Here is a 23,715-nt window from a genome sequence, read left to right on the forward strand (position 1 = left end):
CTGCCCCTATATATTAGGTACCTACCTAGTGCTACCAACCCCTATTTCTGTAGGGAAATGAGAGCAGGGCAGGCAGTAACCCTTCCAACACTTTCCCCTGTCTCTGCCCCTATATATTAGGTACCTACCTAGTGCTACCAACCCCTATTTCTGTAGGGAAATGAGAGCAGGGCAGGCAGTAACCCTTCCAACACTTTCCCCTGTCTCTGCCCCTATATATTAGATACCTACCTAGTGCTACCCACCCCTATTTCTGTAGGGAAATGAGAGCAGGGCAGGCAGTAACCCTTCCAACACTTTCCCCTGTCTCTGTCCCTATATATTAGGTACCTACCTAGTGCTACCCACCCCTATTTCTGTAGGGAAATGAGAGCAGGGCAGGCAGTAACCCTTCCAACACTTTCCCCTGTCTCTGCCCCTATATATTAGGTACCTACCTAGTGCTACCCACCCCTATTTCTGTAGGGAAATGAGAGCAGGGCAGGCAGTAACCCTTCCAACACTTTCCCCTGTCTCTGCCCCTATATATTAGGTACCTACCTAGTGCTACCACCCCTATTTCTGTAGGGAAATGAGAGCAGAGCAGGCAGTAACCCTTCCAACACTTTCCCCTGTCTCTGCCCCTATATATTAGGTACCTACCTAGTGCTACCAACCCCTATTTATGTAGGGAAATGAGAGCAGGGCAGGCAGTAACCCTTCCAACACTTTCCCCTGTCTCTGCCCCTATATATTAGGTACCTACCTAGTGCTACCAACCCCTATTTCTGTAGGGAAATGAGAGCAGGGCAGGCAGTAACCCTTCCAACACTTTCCCCTGTCTCTGCCCCTATATATTAGGTACCTACCTAGTGCTACCAACCCCTATTTCTGTAGGGAAATGAGAGCAGAGCAGGCAGTAACCCTTCCAACACTTTCCCCTGTCTCTGCCCCTATATATTAGGTACCTACCTAGTGCTACCAACCCCTATTTCTGTAGGGAAATGAGAGCAGGGCAGGCAGTAACCCTTCCAACACTTTCCCCTGTCTCTGCCCCTATATATTAGGTACCTACCTAGTGCTACCCACCCCTATTTCTGTAGGGAAATGAGAGCAGGGCAGGCAGTAACCCTTCCAACACTTTCCCCTGTCTCTGCCCCTATATATTAGGTACCTACCTAGTGCTACCAACCCCTATTTCTGTAGGGAAATGAGAGCAGGGCAGGCAGTAACCCTTCCAACACTTTCCCCTGTCTCTGCCCCTATATATTAGGTACCTACCTAGTGCTACCCAACCCCTATTTCTGTAGGGAAATGAGAGCAGGGCAGGCAGTAACCCTTCCAACACTTTCCCCTGTCTCTGCCCCTATATATTAGGTACCTACCTAGTGCTACCAACCCCTATTTCTGTAGGGAAATGAGAGCAGGGCAGGCAGTAACCCTTCCAACACTTTCCCCTGTCTCTGCCCCTATATATTAGGTACCTACCTAGTGCTACCAACCCCTATTTCTGTAGGGGCAATGGGAGCGGGGGGGGGGACTAAGCCCACACACACAGAGACTGCAGATATTGGTACATTCCATCATGGCGGTTCCAGAATACCCCCCCTCTGACCCCCCCCCCGCCCTATGATTTGCTGTTCATGGATTTGTTTATATTTGCCCCTCGCAGAGCTTCCCATTTATTAACAAAATGCCCCATGATGAGACCAAAACAATAAGTTAAAGGGCAAACTAAAATAAATACTTTTAACTGCCCGGCCCCTGATGCCCCGTGATTTATTGCCCCTCTCTGTCAGTCCCGGCCCCATAACAGGATGTTATATTTCAGCAAATAGCTGGGGGGGACATTCCTCCATTCTCCGACTCCTACGGCCTTGCAGTTTGGCTCTTTGCGACTGTATCAGTGACTATACAAACAGCTAATGGCTGGAACACTGCAGATAAATCCTACGTGCGGCCCTCCAGCTGTGACTGTGCAACCTAGAAGTCTGTCAATCAACTCGCTGCCTTGTTGCTAGGGTAAGTGGGACCCTAGCAACCAGTTAAAATCAGTTATAATCCGTTATTATCAGATGAGTGGAACTGGGCATAAGGTTGTTCCTTACTATTTTGGGTGGAGGTAGGTCCGGGAGGCTTTTTTGCGGAGGCACCAGGTACTGTCCAGCCGTCCCATTAGTCAGCGCCTCATTGGCCGGGGGGTCCAACACTTCCGCTAGGGATGACAAGAATCAGAGAGGAGAGATTACTGGAGACGTCTGTATAATAAACTACACAGGGACCCATTATATCCAGTACCGCTGGCCCCGAGGGGATGCTGGGAGTTGTAGTGCAGCAACTTGAACTTAATGCTTCATACAAGACCTGGTCAATCCACAAGGACCAATTGGTTTATATATTTGGGATTAAGATGAATACTAAAGGGCCAGGGGGGCGACAGGGGCTATTGGGGCAGTATGGGGGGGGTACCCCAGGGGCTTCAGCCATAGGGACGGTACCTTTTCCCTGTTTCCCCTGAGCCTCCTTCTTGTCCGTCTCCAACACCTTGTTCATATAAATGTATTCCTCATCGCAGCCTGGGGACACCGAGGGGAAAGTGTTAGTTACAAACAGCAATTGCCCCACTCCCCCCCAGCTCCCCCCCAGCAGCGGTGCCCTGAGCCCAGCCAATCACTGTGTCCAACTATAACTCACTGCCGTTGCCCATACAGACAGTATAAGGAGGCAGTAAGGCCGGGGGTAACTATAACTCACTGCTGTTGCCCATACAGACAGTATAAGGAGGCAGTAAGGCCGGGGGTAACTATAACTCACTGCTGTTGCCCATACAGACAGTATAAGGAGGCGGCAGGGCCTCGGTGCAACTATAACTCACTGCTGTTGCCCATACAGACAGTATAAGGAGGCACAAGGCCGGGGGTAACTATAACTCACTGCTGTTGCCCATACAGACAGTATAAGGAGGCGGCAGGGCCTCGGTGCAACTGTAACTCACTGCTGTTGCCCATACAGACAGTATAAGGAGGCGGCAAGGCCGGGGGTAACTATAACTCACTGCTGTTGCCCATACAGACAGTATAAGGAGGCGGCAGGGCCTCGGTGCAACTGTAACTCACTGCTGTTGCCCATACAGACAGTATAAGGAGGCAGTAAGGCCGGGGGTAACTATAACTCACTGCTGTTGCCCATACAGACAGTATAAGGAGGCGGCAGGGCCTCGGTGCAACTATAACTCACTGCCGTTGCCCATACAGACAGTATAAGGAGGCGGCAGGGCCTCGGTGCAACTATAACTCACTGCCGTTGCCCATACAGACAGTATAAGGAGGCGGCAGGGCCTGGGTGCAACTATAACTCACTGCTGTTGCCCATACAGACAGTATAAGAGGCGAAAGGGCTCGGGTGCAACTATAACTCACTGCTGTTGCCCATACAGACAGTATAATAGGCCAGGGGGGAATATAACTACTGCGTTGCCCATAAGACAGTATAGGCGGCGGCACTGCTGTTGCCCATTACAGGACAGTTATAAGGAGGCCGGCAGGGCCTCGGGGCAAACTATAACTCACTGCTGTTGGCCCATACAGACAGTATAAGGAGGCGGCAGGGCCTCGGTGCAACTATAACTCACTTGCTGTTGCCCCATACCAGGACAGATAAGGAGGCCCGGCAGGGCCTGGGTACAACTATAACTCACTGCTGTTGCCCATACAGACAGTATAAGGAGGGGGCAGGGCCTCGGGGCAACTATAACTTCACTGCTGTTGCCCATACAGACAGGTATAAGCAGGGGCTGGCCAGGGCCTCGGGTGCAACTATAACTCCACTGCCGTTGCCCATACAAGACAGAATAAGGAGGCGGCAGGGCCAGGGGTACAACTATAACTCACTGCTGTTGCCCATACAGACAGTATAAGGAGGCGGCAGGGCCTCGGTGCAACTATAACTCACTGCTGTTGCCCATACAGACAGTATAAGGAGGCGGCAGGGCCTCGGTGCAACTATAACTCACTGCTGTTGCCCATACAGACAGTATAAGGAGGCGGCAGGGCCTCGGTGCAACTATAACTCACTGCTGTTGCTCCTGATATAGCCCTGCAGCAGCTCAGACAGGGAGGATTTCTTCAGGACGGCGGTGCTGCTGAGATTTTCCTTATCGAGGATGAACAAGAAATCTTCCAGCTCCGCCAGCAGCTGCCCCAGTCCTGCAACGAGAATGAGAGCAGAACCGTTACCGGAACAATCTGCATCCAGGAATCTGGGTCCGGGGATTAATATTCTGTCTGACAGCAAAGAATTCCATACTCATTCCGTACTCATTCCATACTCATTCCGTACTCATTCCGTACTCATTCCGTACTCATTCCATACTCATTCCCTACTCATTCCGTACTCATTCCGTACTCATTCCATACTCATTCCCTACTCATTCCATACTCATTCCCTACTCATTCCGTACTCATTCCGTACTCATTCCGTACTCATTCCGTACTCATTCCGTACTCATTCCGTACTCATTCCGTACTCATTCCGTAATCATTCCGTACTCATTCCGTACTCATTCCGTACTCATTCCGTAATCATTCCGTACTCATTCCGTACTCATTCCGTACTCATTCTCTACTCATTCCATACTCATTCCGTACTCATTCTGTACTCATTCCATACTCATTCCGTACTCATTCCGTACTCATTCTGTACTCATTCCGTACTCATTCCATACTCATTCCGTACTCATTCCGTACTCATTCCATACTCATTCCGTACTCATTCCATACTCATTCCGTACTCATTCCATACTCATTCCGTACTCATTCCGTACTCATTCTGTACTTATTCCATACTCATTCTGTACTCCTTTCATACTCATTCTGTACTCATACCATACTCATTCTGTACTCATACAATACTCATTCTGTACTCATTCCATACTCATTCTGTACTCCTTTCATACTCATTCTGTTCTCATACAATACTAATTCTGTACTCATACAATGCTCATTCCATACTCATTCTCTACTCATACCATACTCATTCTGTACTCATTCCATACTCATTCTGTACTCCTTTCATACTCATTCTGTACTCATACAATGCTCATTCTGTACTCATACCATACTCATTCTGTACTCATACAATACTCATTCTGTACTCATACCATACTCATTCTGTACTCATACAATACTCATTCTGTACTCATTCCATACTCATTCTGTACTCCTTACAATACTCATTCTGTACTCATACAATGCTCATTCTGTACTCATACAATGCTCATTCTGTACTCATACCATACTCATTCTGTACTCATACCATACTCATTCTGTACTCATACCATACTCATTCTGTACTCATACCATACTCATTCTGTACTCATACAATACTCATTCTGTACTCATTCCATACTCATTCTGTACTCCTTTCATACTCATTCTGTACTCATACAATACTAATTCTGTACTCATACAATACTCATTCTGTACTCATTCCATACTCATTCTGTACTCCTTTCATACTCATTCTGTACTCATACAATGCTCATTCTGTACTCATACCATACTCATTCTGTACTCATACCATACTCAATCTGTACTCATACCATACTCATTCTGTACTCATACCATACTCAATCTGTACTCATACCATACTCATTCTGTACTCATACCATACTCATTCTGTACTCATACCATACTCATTCTGTACTCATACCATACTCATTCTGTACTCATACCATACTCATTCTGTACTCATACCATACTCATTCTGTACTCATACCATACTCATTCTGTACTCATTCCATACTCATTCTGTACTCATACAATACTAATTCTATACTCATACCATACTCATGCTGTACTTATACCATACTCATTCTGTACTCATACCATACTCATGCTGTACTCATACCATACTCATTCTGTACTCATACCATACTCATTCTGTACTCATACCATACTCATACTCATGTACTATACCATACTCATACGTACTACTCATTCTGTACCATACTCATGCTGTACTCATACCATACTCATTCTATACTCATACCATACTCATACTGTACTCATACAATACTCATACTGTACTCATACCATACTCATTCTGTACTCATACCATACTCATTCTGTACTCATACCATACTCATTCTGTACTTATACCATACTCATTCTGTACTCATACCATACTCATTCTGTACTTATACCATACTCATTCTGTACTCATACCATACTCATTCTGTACTTATACCATACTCATTCTGTACTCATACCATACTCATGCTGTACTCATCTTGTACTCGTTCCATAACAACCAACCAGGGTTCCTTTAGAACCAACACACAGAATTAAGTGCCTGGGAGGAGAAGTTTGGGTTTCTAATTTCTTTAAAGCATCAGGAAAGTTTATGTTTCATAGAATTCAGTGACTCAATAACTAATTACTAATTAATACAATTAATATAATGATTAGGATGTAAACATGGATTCCGTCTTTACAAAGAAGTTTCCAGACAATCATGTGACTTGTAGCTGCGCCCCAGTTGCTTTATGGGGCTGATTCCTCACGACTCTGCTGAGCGGCCCCTGAACCCCCAAACCCTCCGTCCGGCCAATCACTCATCCAGCATTGGCACCTTGGCGCTACCCGGGCTTCTGCAAACTCACCCCTGCGCCAATAAGCCAAGGTTACCCCAGGGCATCATGGGAACTGGCACTGGCAAATCAATGGCCATTAGCAGTGACCCACCTCTACGGCCCATAATGATTGATAACTTGCCCCAGTGCAGTCTCCCATAGCAACCAAACGTCTGATTGCTGATTGGTTGCCGTGCTGCTGTCTTCGCGCCCAGAATCACTTGTGTTCTAATGCAACTAAAGAAGGTCCAGGTATCACTTGGCCGGCCACAGGTTTGCCCCCCCCCACCCCCCCAAGAATAGAACGGCCTATTCTTAGCAACTTTTCAATTGGTCTTTATTTTGTATAATTTTTGAATTATTTCCCTTTCTCTTCTGACTCTTTGCAGCTTTCAAATGGGGGTCACTGACCCCGGCAGCCAAACCCTATTGCTCTGTGAGGCTCCAGTTTTATTGTTATTGTTACTTTATATTCCTTATCTTTCTATTCAGCCCCTATTCATTTCCTCCACAGATTGGGGCCCCCCAGCTTCTCCAACATTGGCCCAGTATTTGCCCCGCCCCCTGCGCTGAGATGGATGCGTCTCGCTGACACTCATTACGGAAGGGGTTAAGGAGATTTTTCCGCTGATTCTTCCTATTACAGGAAGTTGTTGGGATTCTAAATGGAGAGAGAGAAGAACATTCCGAGCATTCCGCCTTCTCCATGTTATCTTTCCCACAGAGAGTCGGCCTTCACCTACACACAGCCCAGTCCCTGCCCCAGTGAGCTTACAATCTAAGGTCCCTATCCCATTCCCATTAGTCCCTGCCCCAGTGAGCTTACAATCTAAGGTCCCTATCCCATTCCCATCAGCCCCTGCCCCAGTGAGCTTACAATCTAAGGTCCCTATCCCATTCCCATCAGTCCCTGCCCCAGTGAGCTTACAATCTAAGGTCCCTATCCCATTCCCATCAGTCCCTGCCCCAGTGAGCTTACAATCTAAGGTCCCTATCCCATTCCCATCAGTCCCTGCCCCAGTGAGCTTACAATCTAAGGTCCCTATCCCATTCCCATCAGTCCCTGCCCCAGTGAGCTTACAATCTAAGGCCCCTATCCCATTCCCATCAGTCCCTGCCCCAGTGAGCTTACAATCTAAAGTCCCTATCACATTCCCATCAGTCCCTGCCCCAGTGAGCTTACAATCTAAGGTCCCTATCCCATTCCCATCAGCCCCTGCCCCAGTGAGCTTACAATCTAAGGTCCCTATCCCATTCCCATCAGTCCCTGCCCCAGTGAGCTTACAATCTAAGGTCCCTATCCCATTCCCATCAGTCCCTGCCCCAGTGAGCTTACAATCTAAGGTCCCTATCCCATTCCCATCAGTCCCTGCCCCAGTGAGCTTACAATCTAAGGTCCCTATCCCATTCCCATCAGCCCCTGCCCCAGTGAGCTTACAATATAAGGTCCCTATCACATTCCCATCAGCCCCTGCCCCAGTGAGCTTACACTCTAAGGTCCCTATCCCATTCCCATCAGTCCCTGCCCCAGTGAGCTTACAATCTAAGGTCCCTATCCCATTCCCATCAGTCCCTGCCCCAGTGAGCTTACAATCTAAGGGCCCTATCACATTCCCATCAGCCCCTGCCCCAGTGAGCTTACAATCTAAGGTCCCTATCCCATTCCCATCAGTCCCTGCCCCAGTGAGCTTACAATCTAAGGTCCCTATCACATTCCCATCAGTCCCTGCCCCAGTGAGCTTACAATCTAAGGTCCCTATCACATTCCCATCAGTCCCTGCCCCAGTGAGCTAACAATCTAAGGTCCCTATCACATTCCCATCAGTCCCTGCCCCAGTGAGCTAACAATCTAAGGTCCCTATCACATTCCCATCAGTCCCTGCCCCAGTGAGCTAACAATCTAAGGTCCCTATCACATTCCCATCAGTCCCTGCCCCAGTGAGCTTGCAATCTAAGGTCCCTATCACATTCCCATCAGTCCCTGCCCCAGTGAGCTTACAATCTAAGGTCCCTATCCCATTCCCATCAGTCCCTGCCCCAGTGAGCTTACAATCTAAGGTCCCTATCCCATTCCCATCAGTCCCTGCCCCAGTGAGCTTACAATCTAAGGTCCCTATCACATTCCCATCAGTCCCTGCCCCAGTGAGTTTACAGTCTGAGGTCCCTATCACATTCCCATCAGCCCCTGCCCCAGTGAGCTTACAATCTAAGGTCCCTATCACATTCCCATCAGCCCCTGCCCCAGTGAGCTTACAATCTAAGGTCCCTATCACATTCCCATCAGTCCCTGCCCCAGTGAGCTTACAATCTAAGGTCCCTATCACATTCCCATCAGCCCCTGCCCCATTGGAGGCTATAAGAACTCAGCTGTGCATGTTGCGTAAGTGAACTTTCCCTTTAATAACTGCTGCCTATCACTTTGATGCTTTCTGGGCCAGAAATGGCTGATTCCAGACTCAGCTGATATCTATTAGCCATGGAGCACATTGCGCTGAGCCAAAGCCAAACTGGAAGGAGATGTGAGGGGAGCAGCTAAGGGGATCTTGTCCTCTCTAACCCCGAGGCATCTGGGCCCCGCTGGCAAAGAGATTTCAGCTTGGACTCCCCAGTTCATCTCTGGTTCCCTCACTGCTGCTCCTCTTTATCTTCTTATATTGAATCAGTGAAAAGAAAATGAGGATAATAAAGGCAGAGCAACCAAAACCACCATAGTCCATAATATAATATAGTCTGTAAGACAGACTTGGTTTTGTTAAAGGGGAAGTTGCTCGATAACAGAATATCAAAGTCTCGTTGATCCCGGGATCGGGGAGATACTCGCTACTGATCTATAACGGGAGGTCACACGGAGTTGACACATCTGTTTTGCGGAGCTCCCTCCCCCGCAGCTGGACACAGATATGATTATGTCAAACATCCCATAAAGTGGGAGAAATCAGCCAAACAGGAAAGAAATATAGGAGGCGGCAGAATAGACCGCAAGCCTTTCAGTCCAACCATTGTGCACAAATGGGGTCGTTGGCAGATGGTGGAAGAGAAGACGTTTATTGTCCCGGGGGAGAGAGGCGTCTGCAACTGTTTGTTAGTAACTGGGAAAGCCCAACTGGAAGTCTCACCGGTCATATGTTCTGTTTCTAATATTCCCTCTAAAGGCAGCCAACAAGGAACCATAGGCCCCATGTATCCACCTCTGGGATTGGCCATGCCTGGTAAAGCTCAGGAGAAGGTCTCACTCAGTAGCACCATGGTGAGATGAGAGAGTAGAATTAGGACTTTCTCAGTAGCATCGTGATAGGACAGGAGAAGGTCTCACTCAGTAGCACCGTGATAGGACAGGAGAAGGTGTTACTCAGAAGAACCTTGATAATGAAGGAAAGGGAGAAGGTCCATCTCACCAGCTTCTTGCTGATATCAGACAATAGGAGAAGGTCTCACTCAGTAGCACCATGGTGAGATGAGAGAGTAGAATAAGGGCTGTCTCAGTAGCACCGTGATAGGACAGGAGAAGGTCTCACTCAGTAGCACCGTGATAGGACAGGAGAAGGTGTTACTCAGAAGAACCTTGATAATGAAGGAAAGGGAGAAGGTCCATCTCACCAGCTTCTTGCTGATATCAGACAATAGGAGAAGGTCTCACTCAGTAGCACCATGGTGAGATGAGAGAGTAGAATTAGGGCTGTCTCAGTAGCACCGTGATAGGACAGGAGAAGGTCTCACTCAGTAGCAACTTGATAGGACAGGAGAAGGTGTTACTCAGAAGAACCTTGATAATGAAGGAAAGGGAGAAGGTCCATCTCACCAGCTTCTTGCTGATATCAGACAATAGGAGAAGGTCTTGCTCAGTAGCCCTTGATGGAAAAGGGTAGGAAATAGGGTCTTGCATAGCAGCGTCTTGATAATGGGTCTTTACAGACCCACCTTGATGGGATAAGACAGCAGTAGAAGCACTTGTACAGTAGCACCATGTTTGGAGAGGACAGGGAGAAGATCTTGCTCAGTAGCATCTTGGCAAAATAAGACAGTATGTGGTGGTGTTGCTCAGATGCACCCATTGGGAAGGACAAGGTCTTGCGCAACAGCGCAAATGTACATACAATGAGAGAGTTGGAGAAGGTCTGTCAGTAGCAGTGGGAGAAGGTGTTCAGCTGAACCTTGGTTGGGTGGGTACAAGGAGATGGCCTTGCTCAGTAGCAGCATAGCAAAATAAGGGGAGGAAGCACTTGTCTAGTAGTACGTTTGTGAGATTCACAGTATGTGGAGTTCTTGCTCAGGAGAAAATCTAGCTCAGTAGAACCTCAGTAAGGTATGAGGGAGGGAGAAGGACTTGTTCAGTAGCACAAATGTGCAATAAGAGATGTTGTGCTCAGTAGAACCCAATGATTAACATGGAGTTTAGTGAGATCCAGCTTGCCCTCACCATACACTCGTGCCCATCAGTCCCTGTCCCATGAGCTTACAATCTAAGGTCCCTATCCCATTCCCATCAGTCCCTGCCCCAGTGAGCTTACAATCTAAGGTCCCTATCCCATTCCCATCAGCCCCTGCCCCAGTGAGCTTACAATCTAAGGTCCCTATCCCATTCCCATCAGTCCCTGCCCCAGTGAGCTTACAGTCTAAAGTCCCTATCCCATTCCCATCAGCCCCTGCCCCAGTGAGCTTACAATCTAAGGTCCCTATCCCATTCCCATCAGTCCCTGCCCCAGTGAGCTTACAATCTAAGGTCCCTATCCCATTCCCATCAGCCCCTGCCCCAGTGAGCTTACAATCTAAGGTCCCTATCCCATTCCCATCAGTCCCTGCCCCAGTGAGCTTACAATCTAAGGTCCCTATCCCATTCCCATCAGCCCTGTCCCAGTGAGCTTACAATCTAAGGTCCCTATCCCATTCCCATCAGCCCCTGCCCCAGTGAGCTTACAATCTAAGGTCCCTATCCCATTCCCATCAGCCCCTTGTCCCCAGTGAGCTTACAATCTAAGGTCCCTATCCCATTCCCATCAGTCCCTGCCCCAGTGAGCTTACAATCTAAGGCCCCCTATCACATTCCCATCAGTCCCTGCCCCAGTGAGCTTACAATCTAAGGTCTCTCAAGGTTACCCACACCCCCTGTATAGAGGACACAGACCCAGACCTGCTTCCTCTATGGTGACACCAATAATGACATTTCCCACTAACATTATCCTAAATACGGCTCAGTATCAGTCTGTATGGGGGGGGGGGGGGGGGGCTTTCACTTCCCTTGTGGAACTTTCATACTGTTCTTGTTTGGAAGATCCTCTATTTATTTTTGCAACCCAGACAGACATGTAAAGGCGCGGGAATAAGTATCAGCTCTTATTAACGGGTCAGCGACAGCCAGAACTGACTGAGCATAAAGGGGAACTTCACCTAAAAACATTTTTACACAATGAAAAATCTCATTCACTGTGTCTGTCCCTTTCCCTTCCCTGCACTGCTGGTTCTGACTCCTGATACAACTCCCCAATATCCATTCATTCCTCATTCTCACTGGGTTTATAGTTATGTGTAACTGTCACTGTGTCTGTCCCTTTCCCTTCCCTGCACTGCTGGTTCTGACTCCTGATACAACTCCCCAATATCCATTCATCCCTCATTCTCACTGGGTTTATAGTTATGTGTAACTGTCACTGTGTCTGTCCCTTTCCCTTCCCTGCACTGCTGGTTCTGACTCCTGATACAACTCCCCAATATCCATTCATTCCTCATTCTCACTGGGTTTATAGTTATGTGTAACTGTCACTGTGTCTGTCCCTTTCCCTTCCCTGCACTGCTGGTTCTGACTCCTGATACAACTCCCCAATACCCATTCATCCCTCATTCTCACTGGGTTTATAGTTATAGTTGTATTGCCCCTGACAGAGTAGTTTGTGTTTCAGTCTCAGTGAGGGAAATACACACAGTCGGGGGGGTTCCCACTCTCGGTGCAACTGGCCGCGTTGCTGCGCCACAAACAGGAAAGGAAGCGCTGAGCTGAGTTTTACTCGGGGGCCACAGAAGCCCCGGCCACAAGGGACAGTTACGCCGTTAGTCCTGCGGGTCAGGGGATTCTCAGAAAAGCCCCCAGTGCACCTGAGCAGCTCCCCAATACCTTCATCTTAGGGCCCCACAACTTTTCATAAACATATTAAACTGCTATTCAGTCGTTGGCTTGGGGCCCCCCCCACAGGGTTTGCCTCCATCATAATTACAGTTCCGCTAGCAACCAGCAGCCTCACAATGTAGAGAAGCAATAATAATAAGAATGATCATGGTCGGTGCCCCTAGCAACCAAACAGCACTGAGAATTCTACTGTACCGCACTCAATAGTAAGAAATCCAAGTCCGGCTTGGGACTCCTCCAGTTACATGGGAGTGGGAGAAACAATAGGTTAGCTGAAAGCAGTTCTAATGTGTAGCGCTGGCTGAAAGCTCAGACTCAGGCACACTTTACTGCTGCGCTGCAAGTTGGAGTGATATCCCCCCCCCCCCCCAGCAGCCGATCAGCAGAACAATGGGAAGGGAGCAAGATAGCAGCTCCCAGTAGGTATCAGAATAGCACTCAATAGTAAGAAATCCAAGTCCGGCTTGGGACTCCTCCAGTTACATGGGAGTAGGAGAAACAAAGGTACCTTTAAAGGTAACAAATAAGGATATAAAAGGTGAAAAGAGTTGGTATTATGATTATTATTATAAAGCATTTAATCCGTCCTACCCTAGGGCAGTGATGGGCCCCTGTGGCCCCACTGTGGTTGTGGAATTACAAATACAAGGAAACACAGCATCTGGGAGGAAGAACACTCCCTAATTAATTGTTACCCAAGTACATCAGTAGCCAATGGGCTCAGGTGCCGCAGGTAAAGCCCGGTGAGTGACTCGTTAATCACAATAAGCCTAAAACCGCACGTTTCCTTGCAGCCAATCACCGCGCGGCGCATCTCTCTCTGTAATTAGCCAAGGCTTTGGGCATGAAATTCACCAGAACTGTGAGTCTTATCAGCAGCTACAGGAAGAGATTAACCCCTCATCTGCCCTTGCACAACGATATAAACATACATTAACCCCTTGCGTGCTGGAGAGAGCGCTTGCACAACTACATAAACATAGATTAACCCTTCATCATCATCATCATCATCATTTATTTATATAGTACCAGCAAATTAGGCAGCGCTTCCCAATAAATTGCACAACAACATCACGCACAGACATTAACCCCTTGCATGCTGGAGACCCCCCTTGCACAACATCACGCACAGACATTAACCCCTTGCATGCTGGAGACCCCCCTTGCACAACAACATCACGCACAGACATTAACCCCTTGCACAACAACATCACGCACAGACATTAACCCCTTGCATGCTGGAGACCCCCCTTGCACAACAACATCACGCACAGACATTAACCCCTTGCATGTTGGAGAGACCACAGCCCTACAACATACACAGAGATTAACCCTTTGCATGCTGGAGAGAGTTCTTGCACATCGTATACAGAGATTAACCCCACGGCTGCTGTAGAGAGTGCTTGCACAAGCGAGGGGGGCTGCACTGTAGGACTGAAGCATTTAATGGTTTATTTTTATTATATTATTACTAATAAATCCCAAATTGTCATTTTAAAATGGATTAACCCACAGTAACCCAGAGAGGTGCCCAGTGATTGGCTGCTTATCCGCCCACGTGTAGAACCAATGTCCCACAGTCTTATTAACGGCTCCATAGACTTCACTGTATGACATTATCCAACACGTACGAGACATGATTGGCCCCTACATGTAACGAGTTGGACGGAAGGGTCTACGGGGGGGGGGGGGGCTGAGGAATTGCCAAAGAACGAACCCAGAAACATATCAGATCCTCGTTGCTTTTTTATTGCTACATTTGTGTTTATAAAGAGGATCAAACTGATAAAATGTCGCTTTGCAGCAATATCCTTCCCTTTCTGGGGGTGGAAGTGTAAATTGCATTGATGCCAATCAGGTCATTAAAATAATAAATGAACCTGTAGCCAATCAGAGCAATAGAATGTGTATGTGGATTATACCACTCGTTAGAAAGCTCCAACCTGTAGCCAATCAGAATCTCCCTGGGATTCACTTTCCCTCTCTGCTGTTTGCCCATTGGCTCATTTCTGTATCTCAGGTTGGGGCCCAAGACCTTCCAGCCTCCCCCTAGGGGCCCCTCTTCCCTAACTCCCTCCCTGCCCATCAGTCCAGTATTAGGGTTCTCTGTGCAGAACTGGGGCCCTGGGGGGCCGGGGGAACCAGTGGTCTCACACAGACAGATACGGCCCCATATATCCCCCCCCATAAATCGGCTCCATATATCCCTCCATATATATCGGCCCCATATGTACCCCATATATCAACCCAATATATCAGCCCCATATATACCCCAATATATCAGCCCCATATATCCCCCCAATATATCAGCCCCATATATTACCCCAATATATCAGCCCCATATATACCCCAATATATCAGCCCCATATATTACCCCAATATATCAGCCCCATATATACCCCAATATATCAACCCAATATATCAGCCCCATATATTACCCCAATATATCAGCCCCATATATACCCCAATATATCAGCCCCATATATCCCCCCAATATATCAACCCCATATATCAGCCCCATATATCCCCCCCAATATATCAGCCCCATATATACCCCAATATATCAGCCCCATATATCCCCCCAATATATCAACCCCATATATCAGCCCCATATATCCCCCCCAATATATCAGCCCCATATATCCCCCCCAATATATCAACCCCATATATCAGCCCCATATATCCCCTCCCATATATCAGCCCCAAATATCCCCCCCAATATATCAACCCCATATATCAGCCCCATATATCCCCTCCCATATATCAGCCCCATACAGTGGAGGAAATAATGATTTGACCCCTCACTGATTTTGTAAGTTTGTCCAATGACAAAGAAATGAAAAGTCTCAGAACAGTATCATTTCAATGGTAGGTGTAACAGTGGCAGATAGCACATCAAAAGGAAAATCGAAAAAATAACTTTAAATAAAAGATAGCAACTGATTTGCATTTCATTGAGTGAAATAAGTTTTTGAACCCTCTAACAAAAAAAGACTTAATACTTAGTGGAAAAACCCTTGTTTGCAAGCACAGAGGCCAAACGTTTCTTGTAATTGATGAGCAAGTTTGCGCCCATTTTAGGAGGAATGTTGGTCCCACTCCTCTTTGCAGATCATCTCTAAATCCCTAAGGTTTCTGTCTCTGTGCAACTCTGAGCTTGAGCTCCCTCCATAGGTTTTCTATTGGATTAAGGTCCGGAGACTGACTAGGCCACTCCATGACCTTAATGTGCTTCTTCTTGAGCCACTCCTTTGTTGCCTTTGCTGTATGTTTTGGGTCATTGTCGTGCTGGAACACCCATCCACCACCCATTTTCAGTTTCCTGGCAGAGGGAAGGAGGTTGTCGTTCAGGATTTCACGATACATGGCTCCGTCCATTTTCCCGTTAATGCGAATAAGTTGTCCTGTGCCCTTAGCAGAAAAACACCCCCAAAGCAAAATGTTTCCACCCCCATGCTTGTACGGTGGGGACGGTGTTTTGGGGGTCATAGGCAGCATTTTTCTTCCTCCAAACACAGCGAGTTGAGTTAATGGCAAAGAGCTCTATTTTGGTCTCATCAGACCACAGCACCTTCTCCCAGTCACTCACAGAATCATTCAGGTGTTCATTGGCAAACTTCAGGCCTGCACATGTGCCTTCTTGAGCAGGGGGACCTTGCGAGCCCTGCAGGATTTTAATCCATTGCGGTGTAATGTGTTTCCAATGGTTTTCTTGGTGACTGTGGTCCCTGCTAATTTGAGGTCAGTAACTAACTCCTCCCGTGTAGTTCTAGGATGCTTTTTCACCTTTCTCAGAATCATTGACACCCCACGAGGTGAGATCTTGCGTGGAGCCCCAGAGCGAGGTCGATTGATGGTCATTTTGTGCTCCTTCCATTTTCCAACAATCGCACCAACAGTTGTCACCTTCTCTCCCAGCTTCTTGCTAATGGTTTTGTAGCCCATTCCAGCCTTGTGCAGGTCTACAATTTTGTCTCTGACATCCTTGGACAGCTCTTTGGTCTTTCCCATGTTGGAGAGTTTGGAGTCTGCTTGATTGATTGATTCTGTGGACAGGTGTCTTTTATACAGGTGACTAGTTAAGACAGGTGTCCTTAATGAGGTTGACTAATTGAGTAGAAGTGTCTAACCACTCTGTGGGAGCCAGAACTCTTAATGGTTGGTAGGGGTTCAAAAACTTATTTCACTCAATGAAATGCAAATCAGTTGCTATCTTTTATTTCAAGTTATTTTTTCCATTTTCCTTTTGATGTGCTATCTGCCACTGTTACACCTACCATTGAAATGATACTGTTCTGAGACTTTTCATTTCTTTGTCATTGGACAAACTTACAAAATCAGTGAGGGGTCAAATAATTATTTCCTCCACTGTATATCCCCTCCCATATATCAGCCCCAAGTATCCCCCCCAATATATCCCCCCCAATATATCAGCCCCATATATCCCCCCCAATATATCAGCCCCATATATCCCCCCCAATATATCAACCCCATATATCAGCCCCATATATCCCCCCCAATATATCAGCCCCATATATCCCCCCCAATATATCAACCCCATATATCAGCCCCATATATCCCCTCCCATATATCAGCCCCAAATATCCCCCCCAATATATCAGCCCCATATATCCCCCCCATACAGATCTGCCTTTCATCACTGAATCTGCTGATGTTACACTTCATGCAATTGGCTCTAAGTTCCCGTGAGCACAGCAAAGCCGCAGCCTACTATATGGGACACAGCGCATTTCGCTCCTGCACGTATTTCGCGGGGGGATTTGGCCGGCGCAGTGTCACTTCAGCAGGAACAGTTCTTCTGATTTGTCTCAACTCCCGCCAGCCGGCAGATCCCTCCTCATCTGAGCAGCACATGATAGAAACACGTGTGGAACATCCAACCTTGCCGTGTCCAGAACACCCAGAACCCTGAACGGACCCCCCTTACGTGCCAGGATTCCCTTGTTGGGTTTCCAGCCTACAAACCATAACACTCTGGTTCTCTGTATAAAGATTCACTGCTGGTTACTCCATGTATTGTAGCCACACAATTACTTGTCCATCTGGGCGCAATTAGGGGGGTTTATTGTCTCACAATAAATAGGGTACCCCAGTTTTGGAAGGCCCCGGATTTTGAAGACCAAGGAACTATCAAACTTGAGGATAAGATTTGGGAAAAGTGCTAATTAGAACTTATTAAGAGAAAACATGGAACCCTGGGCATTAGCCAGACTGGCAACCAGAAGGCCAATGGCAGCTGGAGAGATGGAGGGATCCCCAACTGATGGAAGAAGCCAGCTATAGGGCAACAAGCTGGGCTTTGGTGGGACGGAAGCCATTGATGGATCAAACCATTTGGCATTTGCTAAAGGGGACGGACACAGCGAATGTGGAGAAGGGTCTGATTGGCTGCTGCTCGTGCCAGTTTGGCTCATCACCCTGAGAATACGATCACCCCGGTGCCATATTGGTGTGAGCATCGTGTTGTGGCCATTCATTGGCCGGGACTGGGAAACGACTCAATATGGGCAATATAAATGGGGCCAATAAGGGCAATTGGAAGGGAGAAACTGTTTCATTGGGCAAGAGATCCACCTTCCAGCAGGACAATAACCCAAAGCCAAGAACCTGAATGTCCTGCCATGACCCCGTCAAAGACCAGACTGGGAACCAGCAGGAAGGTTTAGCAATTGCTATTAACCACCAGTTGAACAATTGCAGAAAAGTCCAATGGGGGTGAATTCTCTCCCCGAGCCTCGCAGTTTGGCCTGTGGATGTGAGTCCGGTCTACAAAGGGTGAGGTGGCAGTTGCAGAAACAAACCCTCTCTCTGTGCCAGTTGGGTCTCTATCAAACAGATGCTGAGTTTGATGTTGGTCCCAAGGTTCTGTTCCAATTACAGGGCTGAACAGCAGTGCAAAGGCTAAACACGACTTGGCTCCTTATCTGCATGGGGAGCAGATCCCTGGCAGGACCAGCACCCCCAGCATCCTCAGCACCCTCAGCACCCCCAGCACCCCGAGCACCCCCAGCACCTTCAGCAACCCCAGCACCCCCAACACCCTCAGTACCCTCAGCATCCCCAGCACCCTCAGCACTCCCAGCACCCTCAGCACCCCCAGCACCCTCAGCACTTCCAGCACCCCGAGCACCCCCAGCACCTTCAGCAACCCCAGCACCCCCAACACCCTCAGTACCCTCAGCATCCCCAGCACCCGAGCACCCCCAGCAACTTCAGCAACCCCAGCACCCCCAACACCCTCAGTACCCTCAGCATCCCCAGCACCCTCAGCACTCTCAGCACCCGAGCACCCCCAGCAACTTCAGCAACCCCAGCACCCCCAACACCCTCAGTACCCTCAGCATCCCCAGCACCCTCAGCACTCTCAGCACCCGAGCACCCCCAGCACCTTCAGCACTTCCAGCACCCCCAGCACCCTCAGCACCCGAGCACCTTCAGCACTCCTACACCCTCAGCACCCCCAGCATTCCCAGCACCCTCAGCACCCGAGCACCCCCAACACCCTCAGCACCCCCAGCACCACCAGCACTCCCAACACCACCAGCACCCCCAGCACCACCAGCACTCCCAGCACCACCAGCACCCCCAGCACTCCCAGCACCCCCAGCACCCTCAGCACCCCCAGCACTCCCAGCACCCCCAGCACTCCCAGCACCCCCAGCACCCCCAGCACCCTCAGCACTTCCAGCACCCCGAGCACCCCCAGCACCTTCAGCAACCCCAGCACCCCCAACACCCTCAGTACCCTCAGCATCCCCAGCACCCTCAGCACTCTCAGCACCCGAGCACCCCCAGCACCTTCAGCACTTCCAGCACCCCCAGCACCCTCAGCACCCGAGCACCTTCAGCACTCCTACACCCTCAGCACCCCCAGCATTCCCAGCACCCTCAGCACCCGAGCACCCCCAACACCCTCAGCACCCCCAGCACCACCAGCACTCCAAACACCACCAGCACCCCCAGCACCACCAGCACTCCCAGCACCACCAGCACCCCCAGCACTCCCAGCACCCCCAGCACCCTCAGCACCCCCAGCACTCCCAGCACCCCCAGCACTCCCAGCACCCCCAGCACCAGTCTGGAAAAGTGAAAAGAAACCCAGAATCTCTTCCCGGTCACCAACTCTGTGCCCCAAACTGCTACTAATCCCTGGGGGGTGGAGGCTGAGTGGATGCTGGGAGTTGCTGGAAGCTAATGGTGGCCATACACGTTAAGATCCGCTTGCTTTGGCGAGGTCGCCAAGTGAGCGGATCTTCTCCCGATATCCCACCTACGGGAGGGCGATATCGGTCAGACAGGCCCCTCGTTCCTGCCCCTACACGGGCCGATAAGCTGCAGAATCAGTCACAGGGACCCATATCGGCAGCTACAATCGGCCCGTGTATCAAAATGGACTACAGAGACCACTACTGTACAGTCACTGGCCATGTATAATAGAGTCCTGCCATACAGGGGCCCCTCAATATGCCGGGACCAGCGAATGTCCCCCCCCATCTGCATCAGTAGGTTCTGGGCCCGGGGGTTGCAATCTACAAGCTATAAAGTAGAATAGCACAGGGTTTATAGACGACCAACTGTCGAGTGGCTCCCAGACAGACAAGGGCATTGGGCCCCTGCGCCCGTCGGACAATTAGCCACATTGTGCACCAGAATGCCACGGCTGTAAATATGAACTGGGCAGTGAAACGCGCCATTTATACTCCTCACTGGGTTCCACTCGTTCAGCCACTCGCAGCCAACAATGGAGCTTTTCTTTCCTGCTTCATGGATTTGTCCGGGTCGGGGGGCTGACAATCGCCTGTTTGTGCGCAGCGGGCAGGAGTCGGCGGAAGGCAGAAGGGGAAATGCGATTGCTCTGAAGCCTTTAACCCTTGAGGGTCGATGCAATGGGGGTTTGAGAGGTGAGGCCCCTGGCAGAGAAACGGCCCATCTGTGTCCCTAGGGTCCCTGCTATGATGTCACCGCAGTGCCGGCCAATGACGACCCTCCAGGAGCCCCACTTTTAGGAAGGTCAGACTGGGGGGGCGAGAGGCACCTGGGGGCGTATGAGCCCATTCCGGCCTGAGTCGGCTTCACACTATGCAGATATGGGGCTCAGAAACATGATCACATGACTCAGAACTACAAGTCCCATCATCCTCTCTCCCCTTATAACTAATTATATGTAGTTTTGCATTTATGTACGAGGGGGGCAAATACTCCAAAACAGAAACTAACTGATGCCAGTCTGCAGGCCGGAGCTAACCCTTCCTTCTGATTATTTGCCAAAATGCAATCAGCCGATCCATGTGGCGGAAATGTGCTCTCCTTAAACATAAAATCCCCACTCGTCAGCTGATTATCTCTCCCCCACTACCCCCATTCCCCTACTGGGCCGGTCCCAACGAATGCACCGAGCCAGTGACTTGTCATTACCCCAGTGATTGTCTGGCACCAACTGGAATCTCAGCCATAAAGCAGGGCAGGACTGCTGCTTACAATGGGGGGATCAGATAGGATCTGTGCCACTGTGACAGAATGCTCTGTTATACAGATAGCTAGAATCTCAGCCATAAAGCAGGGCAGGACTGCTGCTTACAATGGGGGGATCAGATAGGATCTGTGCCACTGTGACAGAATGTTCTGTTATACAGATAGCTAGAATCTCAGCCATAAAGCAGGGCAGGACTGCTGCTTACAATGGGGGGGATCAGATAGGATCTGTGCCACTGTGACAGAATGCTCTGTTATACAGATAGCTAGAATCTCAGCCATAAAGCAGGGCAGGACTGCTGCTTACAATGGGGGGATCAGATAGGATCTGTGCCACTGTGACAGAATGCTCTGTTATACAGATATGCTAGAATCTCAGCCATAAAGCAGGGCAGGACTGCTGCTTACAATGGGGGGGATCAGATAGGATCTGTGCCACTGTGACAGAATGCTCTGTTATACAGATAGCTAGAATCTCAGCCATAAAGCAGGGCAGGACTGCTGCTTACAATGGGGGGATCAGATAGGATCTGTGCCACTGTGACAGAATGCTCTGTTATACAGATAGCTAGAATCTCAGCCATAAAGCAGGGCAGGACTGCTGCTTACAATGGGGGGGGGGGCTCATTGCTGTTGCTGAACTATAAAATGTGAGGTTGAAGCAAAAGACTTTCCCAAAAGCACATTAGTAAGGAATGTCAGGGCCCAATCAGGTGGGGCGGCTCATACAGGCCGGATGGGCAGAGCCAGAGACAATACAGGGAGCAGGTCCCACCCAGGGCTCCTAAAAATAATGTTTATTTTCACTTGAGAAGGAGTTGGGCCCAAACTCATAACAATCGGTGCTTTTGATGGGCCGGTCCTGCACTCACAGAACAATAGCCGAGAGGAACCTCACCGAGCTTATTTACCCAGAACAACTGGGAGGGACAATGAGTCTGACTTTCTAGGGGCTCTGGGGGGCGATTTATATATTTATATAGAACTGGGGATAAACACGTCCTTGATATTCCCACATTAAAGGGACTTTAAGAACAATAGTGTTGTTCCTGCTGAATTGTGCTTAGTACAGGGGAATCCCTATGTGCCATAGTTTTATGGTATCTCTCTGTACAGGCTATGGGCAAACTTAGGGGGCTGTTCCTGCTGAATTGTGCTTAGTACAGGGGAATCCCTATGTGCCATAGTTTTATGGTATCTCTCTGTACAGGCTATGAGCAAACTTAGGGGGCTGTTCCTGCTGAATTGTGCTTAGTACAGGGGAATCCCTATGCTGCCATAGTGTTATGGTATTTCTCTGTACAGGCTATGAGCAAACTTAGGGGGCTGTTCCTGCTGAATTGTGCTTAGTACAGGGGAATCCCTATGTGCCATAGTTTTATGGTATCTCTCTGTACAGGCTATGGGCAAACTTAGGGGGCTGTTCCTGCTGAATTGTGCTTAGTACAGGGGAATCCCTATGTGCCATAGTTTTATGGTATCTCTCTGTACAGGCTATGAGCAAACTTAGGGGGCTGTTCCTGCTGAATTGTGCTTAGTACAGGGGAATCCCTATGTGCCATAGTTTTATGGTATCTCTCTGTACAGGCTATGGGCAAACTTAGGGGGCTGTTCCTGCTGAATTGTGCTTAGTACAGGGGAATCCCTATGTGCCTTAGTTTTATGGTATCTCTCTGTACAGGCTATGAGCAAACTTAGGGGGCTGTTCCTGCTGAATTGTGCTTAGTACAGGGGAATCCCTATGTGCCATAGTTTTATGGTATCTCTCTGTACAGGCTATGAGCAAACTTAGGGGGCTGTTCCTGCTGAATTGTGCTTAGTACAGGGGAATCCCTATGTGCCATAGTTTTATGGTATCTCTCTGTACAGGCTATGGGCAAACTTAGGGGGCTGTTCCTGCTGAATTGTGCTTAGTACAGGGGAATCCCTATGTGCCATAGTTTTATGGTATCTCTCTGTACAGGCTATGGGCAAACTTAGGGGGCTGTTCCTGCTGAATTGTGCTTAGTACAGGGGGCGCGTGTAACTCAATGCAGAACACTGTAGCAGTACAACTCCCAGCACCCCCTGAGAGTTGCAGTACATTGCCGGGGGCACAAGTGGGGACGTGAGTGAGGGAATCTGTATAACAAGCCCATTAGCTGAACCAGCGCCTTTGGGTCGGACCCTGTAACCTGCTCACCCGGTACCTACACCCGGCATCGAATAATCAAAAAAATAAGCAGAGAGATAACCCGGACCCAGTGATACTGAACCAGAGACTGAATGAGAGCAGTGGGCAGTTGGGTCCGGAACCAGAGTGGGCAGTAAAGTAGAACCAGCAATGCAGCAGGGTACTACTATATGGAATGGACCCCATTGGTAACCAGGGCAGGGGACCCTGGCAACCAGCAGAATGGGACCGAATGAAAAAAAACATGTCCTGAAAAGCACGGCCATATTATGCCCCATTATGCCAAACACTAGCCCATCATCTAACCCCGCCCAGTCTCCC

The 23,715-nt window shown here is 49.0% G+C and overlaps 1 protein-coding gene across 2 annotated transcripts in view; it reads right to left on the minus strand.

The window, feature by feature from the left end:
* afap1l2 (actin filament associated protein 1 like 2) overlaps positions 1–23,715 on the minus strand; it is a 55,830-nt gene that overhangs the window by 26,186 nt on the left and 5,929 nt on the right. For both annotated transcript variants that reach the window (XR_004223538.1, XM_031905556.1), the window contains exons 2-4: positions 4,053–4,184; positions 2,478–2,555; positions 2,088–2,194 (exon numbers count right to left, since the gene is read on the minus strand). Coding sequence is in view for 1 of the 2 variants with exons in the window: in XM_031905556.1 (XP_031761416.1) it covers positions 2,088–2,194; positions 2,478–2,555; positions 4,053–4,184 (317 nt within the window). In the remaining variant the exon portion in view is untranslated. The remainder of the gene's footprint in view (positions 1–2,087; positions 2,195–2,477; positions 2,556–4,052; positions 4,185–23,715) is intronic.

This window comes from Xenopus tropicalis, chromosome 7 (assembly GCF_000004195.4).
Source record: "Xenopus tropicalis strain Nigerian chromosome 7, UCB_Xtro_10.0, whole genome shotgun sequence".
Classification (NCBI taxonomy): Eukaryota; Metazoa; Chordata; class Amphibia; order Anura; family Pipidae; genus Xenopus; species Xenopus tropicalis.